The sequence below is a fragment of the Glandiceps talaboti genome, chromosome 16 (assembly GCF_964340395.1).
Source record: "Glandiceps talaboti chromosome 16, keGlaTala1.1, whole genome shotgun sequence".
NCBI lineage: Eukaryota > Metazoa > Hemichordata > Enteropneusta > Spengelidae > Glandiceps > Glandiceps talaboti.
In genome coordinates, this window is record NC_135564.1 from 15,966,780 (window position 1) to 15,975,461 (window position 8,682).

The window sequence follows — 8,682 nt, forward strand, 5'->3', positions numbered from 1 at the left end:
GTCTTGATATTTTCTTCACTGGGGGTAAAGATAACGAAAAATGGCACACGCATGCGCATTAAAATACTTTAGCAGGAAACCGGTCTGAGTTTCACTATTTCGAACACAGCCCCATCTATTATAGAGACGCTGTAAGAGAAAGAGATGTGCCGCAAGTAAAAACAAATTGTGAGTTACTTTTTACAGCATTAAGGCAATTTAGTACCTACAACGAGTATCAAGAAATGAAATTGTGTAATTGTGTCGGCTTTGTTTTGACTAACCTTTGAATCTGCACTTCTGTGGCATAAATGTGCCTCTCATTTGTCAAGCGACTCTTTGTAGAAACTGTTCAGAGCGGTGATTGCATTTCACCACTTCCGCTTTGATTGTCGGAAGTTATTATAATATCGGATTACAGAGATTTACTTTTGTCAAAACCTATCTCTTATATATGCATAGTCTGTTAACTACATGGTACACACTGTTTAGTTTGACAGCACTGCCTATGAACAACTCTGACAAATAAATTAGTGATGAACGAAGAACTGAACTGGGGAAAGATGACGCACTGAGCTATTCTACGAATTGTTACATCATCATATCAATCCTGTTTAGACCATATGTATCTTAAAACTACATGTACTGTACACCTATATGCATTCCATCACTAATCACACCTCTGACTTTGTCACCTTGATGAGGCATGACTGGCTGCGCATGATCTGTGGGGAGTACTACATTTTGTCATCTCTGTAAAATTGACTTTGTGAGATAAAACAATTGTAATGCCATTGCATTTGCTATTTATGCTGTTTTGTGACTTGTGGCGGCCATTCAAGGCGTAGTCAAATGTGTGTCTGTACGCCATCTATTTGCATGTACTGGCATTTCACAGAAACGGTGTCACAAAGTATGATTTATTTAAATATATGCACGAATCACATTGTACACTACCTGTGATTGGTTAGTTGGCAGCGAACCAGATGTTATTATTTTATAGGTTCACAATCAATCCATAATATTAAACTCTACAGATAACAAAAGTGGCATGACTACCAACGAATATCCAGATGGACCTTTCTGTTTGCCGTTTCTCGGCAACATTGTGCAACTTGGCGATGATCCGCATCGTACGTTGAGGGACATGAGTCGTAAATACGGTAAGACACGTTTAATATGTTATCTTGTTTTCTCAGAATTGAAATGTATGTAGTGATTACACAGAATAGAACGGTATGGATAAATGGATGCTATAATGCATTACCCATATCAAGTAGATAGAATATCATGCAGCTGTAATTGGAGCATGTGCTTTATATCATGAAAAGCTACCTGTCAGAGTTCGAACTAATAATTGCACATGTCACGTTCTCAATACAAACTTGGTATTTTCTTGAGCATCTTCAGATCAGTTAATAATAAGATATACAAATTGGCTTGGTATAATAGGTGGCATTAATGTATTCATATTCCCAATCCACAAATACTTTGCAAACCTACAAGTGTAAAGACTAGACGGTAACACAGTTGTTGCCAGCGCCAACCCGCCGGTTCTACCAAACCCTTGTTAGTAGTAAGTATAGGAGTTATCCCATTCATGTCGAAGACTCACATTTGCGTACAGAGTAAGGGATTAGTAAACTGTGTGAGACATTGCCAACCACTGTACAGTTTTAACAATCTAAAAGATTCGTTGAAATAGGCAAAACATGCATGGTAGGTAGTTCATGTAATTCAAATGATCACTTAGGAGGGAGAGGTGATTTTCCGCTCTATCAGATTTAAATTAGATTAAATTTTCATCATCCGCGCTCCCATTTTGTGTGTGTAATAAGTGGTAGAAAAAGTAGGCCATACAGTGTGCTGACCGAACAGGACGGCCTAAAACTGAAATATATACCAAACAGTGTTGACCTAATTGTGATAAGAAACGTTAAAGTTGTAACTGTACAGTTTTAATAACCCGCACAATTTTCAGCATCGCTCTTGAACCTGTATTGAGTAATAAAACTTGAGAAACCCAACAACTTAACCATTTTAAGAGATGGACCTTACGGCAGGGAAAACTTGAAAATAACTCGAGCTCTTCCCATAACTTTGTTCGAAAGGATGTTGTGTCGAAACGAGGGAATATAATAAAGCGCATTGATAAACTAACACACATTCTCAAAAGCCATCTTGAAATGCTCAGCTACGAAATTTAACATAACTCGACAGTACAACTGTGCGGCAAGATATGCTACAACCAAGCAAGTACAATACACACCGTAATACATGCATCTTAAATAATCACGGCATTCTATGACTACAGTATCTATCTCTCCGTTAACTACCGTCAAGACACATCTAACATACAGTCAAATCATCATCATGTCATTTCATTCACTAGAATTTTCTGCTTCATTTTCTGAAGGTAAAATTTTGAGTGTCAAGTTAGGTGACAAACAAGCAGTCGTCTTGAATTCCATGGAACTTTTACGGGAGGCCATGGTTCAGAAGGGACAGGACTTCAACGCCAGACCACCATTAAAACTTTACGAAGAACTAGCATCGAGGAGTAACAAAGGACTGAAGCTAGCCGAGGAACCATACTGGAGAATTAGTAGGAAAATTGCTGACTCAGCACTGAAGATGGTGGGTCATGAAAAATGGGAGAAAATCATCGAAGATGAAGCCAAGACGTTGATAGGTAAGATCTACTTTGTTTTACGGTAAAAATGCAAGAAAAGAAAAATGTACGGTTTCAAATTAAGCATTTTTGAAAAAAAAATTTCTCGTACGCTGACGATATTTCTGGATCACATATTTCGATATTGAGTTTGGCAATACTCTCTCTTCATCTGAAATATCTTAAATGTAGCTGTACTCTGTCAAAATTCAAGTCTCAAGAGAAATGGTTTAATTATGTGGCCTTTTCATGCAAAACTAGGATTTCGTATTTTATTGTCATGGAAGTGTTCAATTTCTTTTCTCTGTGAAAGACGATTAAATAATAAAATACACAAGACACGATGGTAGATATGAAAATGTATTTTTAATGATATTGTAATGATATATGTCTACATTGCTAATATTGTTACCACGGTTACTGTTGTTATGGATACGCTCGCAAATATTTATACCCTTTTCTCAAATTGTAGCCACATTGAAAGATGTTGAAGATCGTAGGTTTGACCCCGGTCCAGATTTAGACTTCGCCGTTACCAATGTTATGTGTACGGCGCTATTTAGTACGAGATATAAGAGAGACGATAAAGAGTTTCTAATGTTGTATCAAAACCAAAGAGTGATCAACGATAACATATGGAAGAGTTCTCCCCAAGGTAAGCAGTTTGAAATCTAGGAACAGAATTCTATGGGTGGAAGTCTAAAGTCAGGTAGAAGTTCAAGTACACATGTCAACATAGGTGGAGTCAATTTTTTAATACACGGATGTTTAAATTTAGAGAGAGAAAAATACTTGAAGCTTAAAACAGCGATTTTTTTGATCTAGTTTAACTTATGTTGATATATTTCTTTGATGGAAGTAAAATCGTCTTCTGATGTTATTTGCACAGTAGATGGCTTGATAGGGGATCATTTAGTATACGCACACTAAAAGACGTCATCGAATCATTTGCATATTATGCCCTTGGTTTGAGTTCCACTAATATCGAGCCATGTTTTAAAAGTATCTTTCAGCTAGTAGAATACCAACAACTTGCCTTTTAATGTACTGCAAAATTACCTCCCAAAAATAAAAAACAAAGACCCCCCCCCACAAACAAACAGGTTATTCCCCTTTAATATTTAAATCTATCACGTCGAAACTATATCTCACACATAACGAATTGTGAAATTGATTGAAAATTATGTAATTTTTTCCAGATTATTTTTCGTTCATCAAGTACTTTCCCGATTCTGACAAAACCACCGACTATCGTTTAGCTGTGGCAGCCCGGGATGCGTTCTTTCACCGTAAACTGATGGAACATAAATCAACGTTCCGACACGACAGAATCCGTGACGTCACTGATGCTCTGATCAAAGCACGATTAGAGATCCAGGCAGATACCCCAGATATTATTATTAGTGATGAATACCTGGAGGTACTAATCTGGGATCTCTTTGATGGAGGTATGGTGACAGCTCAAAATGTTTATCTGTTTATCTGTCTGTCTGTCTGTCTGTCTGTCTGTCTGTCTGTCTGTCTGTCTGTCTGTCTGTCTGTCTGTCTGTCTGTCTGTCTGTCTGTCTGTCTGTATATGTTTGTGTGTGTGTGCCAGTGCCAGTGTCATGAGGATATCCGTCCGTATATATATATATATATATATATATATATATATATATATATATATATATATATATATATATATATATATATATATATATATCGCATCAACCGTTCCCATATATGGAGTTACAATTTCGATGGGAAAGCCTTCCTTCCATTTAAGAACAAAGAAAGATAGAAGGAAGGATTTATTCATGGTACAATGAAGACTAACGTTGTTTTCATTTTCATCTTCAACAGCATGTGCAACTACTGCTGCGTCTCTCAAATGGTTACTTGTCTACGTTCTCAATTTTGGCTACGTTCAAGAGAAGGTCCACGAAGAACTTCAACATGTACTAGGAGACGACCCAGTTACGGTAGCTGACCGGGTACGACTGCCGTACCTCCAAGCCACCGTTCTCGAAACTCTCCGGTTGTCTCCTCCCATGCCCCTGACAGTTCCACACAGAGCAACACTGTCTAGTAAAATCGCTCAGTTCAATATTCCGAAAGACACTATTATAATTTCTAACCTTTATGCGATGCAGAGGGACGCGGATGTTTTCTTCGATGCCGAAGTCTTCACACCGGAGCGATTTATTGACCCTGAGACGAATCACCTCTATCCGCTAAGTTCGATGAACTTTCAACCATTCGGTGCAGGCCCACGTCGATGTCCCGGAGAGTCTTTCGCGATGATGCAGTTGTTCTTATTTAGTGCATATTTACTTCATCAATACGACGTCGAACTTCCCCCGGGTAATTGTATGCCTTCGACGTTAGGAGAATTACAGAAAGTTTTACAACCAGAACCTTTTCAAGTTGTTCTACGCAGTCGCTAAAGTTACGATGAATTCGATTGGACAATTGTGTTCCACGTGACGCTTGTTATGTTCCGATGAAAGGATAAAAGAGTGCTTTTGATTGCTTCATGTGATTGTGTAACCAACGACGGACATGATTGGTTCATAAAGTCCTTGGCGCGTTTACCAAAGGATAAAAGAGTAAATATGATTGGATACGATGTCGCATATGAAATTGGATTACTTTTGTCTCTCTCTAACATTGATACAATTGGACCGAAGTTTGGAAATTTTCAAAGTCTGCACCATTAATTATGAAATTTAATTTTGAAAATTGAATCTGAAGATTTCTAGTGTACATTTCTTTCATGCATGATTTGTTTATCTCTCGACTCACTACATTCGAAGAGCATACAGACCACATTTCGATAACAGAATTAATTTAAATTGTTATTTTATATTAGATGCACACCAGCAAAAAATTCAGTCCGGTTGACTGGAAAACACGATTGAAACCATAAACATGCTAAGTATATAGAAAAACAGTGATATGTAAATTTGTGATCGGACGTGACGCGTTGTACACCCCTGCACCCTGACTTGGACCATACCATTATGTAAGAGCGACATTTGAACCTCGTTGAGGGACACCAGATCGCGTACAGTGTGCAACACTTGGTCCTCGATTGATATTTCAGTGAATGTACTATGCTTGAAAAGTATGGCTGTCAAAACTGCCCGGCTGAACAGGTGGGATATGCTATCTCTTTGGATTCTTCCATTTTCGGAAAAGGTGAACTTGTAGTGAGTATTATGGTGTGGGGAGTGAGCGAAACTTTGTCAAGTGGCTGAGCACTTGGTACTTGGTAACTTGAGTTAGGAAGGACGAGTTCTCGCACTCCATAATACTCCGTACTAAAAGTTACCTCTATACTTGTTTATGGTATAATCGAATCATGACTGAAAATCCGCAGTTCATGTCAGCTTCGTTCCCACGCAATTGCTGTTAATTGCATAGTATCTACAAAGTAACTGAAATGTCCAGCTTGAACCACCTCAGCTGTCAAATATTAATACAGTAATGTTCTTTGTCTGTAAATATCATAGTTTGTCGCTATATTCTGTAAATATTGGCAAAATCTGTTGGAGACCTTCTGTTCCATGGATTAACCGCCACTTACTTTACACACTATAATGCAAAAAACTGGCCTTCAGATTACGTAAACATAATACTTTCAGGCAGGCATTATTCTCTTGCTGAAATATGTTACTTCGTTTGTTCCCATTGTGAATTTATCACGACAGTAATTAGTAGGTTTGTAATTAAGGCAGCTATGTAATAATTAGTACTGGTATTTGACATACTCTCTTCTGCCAGACCACATAATTAGAGATAGCAGGTGGGGGGGGGGGGCAGTAAAATGAAATTTTGGAGCTGAAATAAGTTTGCACAATATACCTTGACATGATCATACAGACACCCTGCTATCCCTTTTCCATATACGGACAGGTATTAACCACCACCAATATAGTCTCGTTGTTATGACTACCAGCTATGTTTCTTTTCTTTTAAAAAAGTAAGTTTAGAATTATTTTCCAGATTAATTGAAGTGTAATTGTTCAGAAATAAATTATTTTGAGAGGATGACCCTGCTTGTGATGTACAGTATAAAGTTTTGAGAAGTTTGTAGTGACCATAGAATTATAGAAGTAAATTGAAATATGCTAATGTACGTATTGTTTGTCAATGATACAGCTCGATATAAGAATAATATATTCTCAATCTCACAACACTCACAAATTGCTATAGCTATTAGGCGATATTTTTGACACTCGATTTTTTGGCAGTGGTACCAATGATTTACTAACAAATGCGAGTAATGTATATTTAGCGGGTGTTACAGTTTTGTTGTGTCTATAGTAAGGAAAAATAGCGTACATTCACTGCCACAAATGTAGCTTCAGAAGGCACACATTTGCTGTGAATACACACTTACACTTACTTGGCTGTTGTATCGTCGTCATCATCATCATCATCATCATCATCATCATCATCATCATCATCATCATCATCATCATCATCATCATCTATAGAATTGTATCACCTACTAGACGAATCATACTCATTAAATTTCATCGAAACTAGCGGCACGTTTAGGATAAAAACCGTTAGCGATCTGTTAGCCAGTCTGTCCATGGCGCGCTTGATCTGTAACTGTGCTCAAATAATAGTAAATAGCTCTCGTACAGAACTAACGCCGTGGACAAGCTAGCTAAAGGATGGCTATTACTTCTATCCTGAACTTGTTCCAAGGTGTCTGCTCATGTAGGCTCCACCTCAACCTTTTTGTTCTATTTTTGACCCTCTAACATAAGGTAAAATACTATTAATTACAGGTACCGAGAAATGTAATTATATACCGTATATTTCTGATAGGGCCAGAGACTAGAAGTAAACATAATATCAGTGGACGTCATATTTCTGTGTATACCCAAAACCAATACCGCCTTTTTAATGTATGTCTACGGCTATCGTTGATGTATATACTTTATATGTATTTTCGACTGAAATATTTAACGGGGAAATGATTAATGTACATAACAGAGTTCATTTATTTAATTAATTTTAATTCTGTAATTTAGCTCTTCATAATTTCATTTATTAAGTCTTCTCATAATTATATGTGTATTATAAATCTTTATAAATTGAAACCTGTATAATTGGGTAATATTGCCACTTTTACAGAGAAATCATTACATGTAAATATATGGTCTTTGCACAGCTTGGTTGCTCGTTTTTTGTACTGTGTGCTTTTGACAGTGTTTTCACTCGCAGTGATGTATTTTTATCTCGCCGTTCAATTCTGTGATGACGTAATTATGTTTCAGATGTGATGTTTCGAATTACAGGACCGGTAGTTATCACAAACAACAAATACCGTGCGAAACGAGATAAAGACGGATAGCTGCCTCAATTGCGCGTTATTAATTTACATTGTTATTCTAAATAATTTAGTGTCAAACCTTATTTGGTACACGAGTAATCAGTAAGCTTATACACTACGGGATGCTGCGGCGTCTTCTTTCCTTTGTCATTTGTATCTTCATTCTGAACGACTATCTTATGTATTTATCATGCATCATATTCGGAAGTGACGTCATGATGAGCTTATGGTAAAATGTAGTTTTATTTAGAATGTTAGGAAAGTTGAAGACATTAGCAATGTATTAATAATATGAGTTGAGAGTCGAATAGCGCCACCACACGGCGATACTTATGACTGTATATTGATCATGTTTAAATTAGTCCATCGTACTGTTAGCGTTGTCATGATTATATGGTAAAATAAAGAAGTAATATCATTTTAAATTGCTGTGAGTGTTTCTTTGGAAAAGTGATAGTTGAGTCATAGTCCCCCTACGTTTGTATGATACCGTTCAAAGGGCGTAGTCACATTTTTCGTGATTGTTTGCTTTCCCAGGAATTACACCGGCAGAGAACAATAGAAATCACATGACAATGAGGACTTAATTTGCTGACAAACAAACATCTATTGTTTATGCAGTGTGTTCCTTTGGCAAGTTTACATGTAGCGATAGGTAGTCAAAGTGAATACACGGCATTTAACCGTAGACCCGTCT

At 37.2% G+C, this 8,682-nt stretch overlaps 1 protein-coding gene across 1 annotated transcript; it reads left to right on the top strand.

Annotated features, from left to right (window-relative positions):
• Positions 1–1,021: 1,021 nt before the first annotated feature.
• On the top strand, positions 1,022–6,986 carry LOC144447590 (steroid 17-alpha-hydroxylase/17,20 lyase-like). Its single transcript, XM_078137666.1, has 5 exons — positions 1,022–1,142; positions 2,396–2,671; positions 3,123–3,305; positions 3,850–4,098; positions 4,496–6,986. Exons 1-5 carry the CDS (start codon positions 1,031–1,033, stop codon positions 5,077–5,079), a joined length of 1,404 nt encoding a protein of 467 aa, XP_077993792.1. The 5' UTR covers positions 1,022–1,030; the 3' UTR covers positions 5,080–6,986.
• The last annotated feature ends 1,696 nt before the right edge of the window (positions 6,987–8,682 follow it).

Coding starts and splice junctions, on each gene's coding strand:
- LOC144447590 (XM_078137666.1), top strand. CDS start 1,031: ATGACTACCAACGAATATCCAGATGGACCTTTCTGTTTGCCGTTTCTC. Junction 1,143..2,395: donor GGACATGAGTCGTAAATACG/GTAAGACACGTT, acceptor CATTTTCTGAAG/GTAAAATTTTGAGTGTCAAG. Junction 3,306..3,849: donor ATGGAAGAGTTCTCCCCAAG/GTAAGCAGTTTG, acceptor AATTTTTTCCAG/ATTATTTTTCGTTCATCAAG.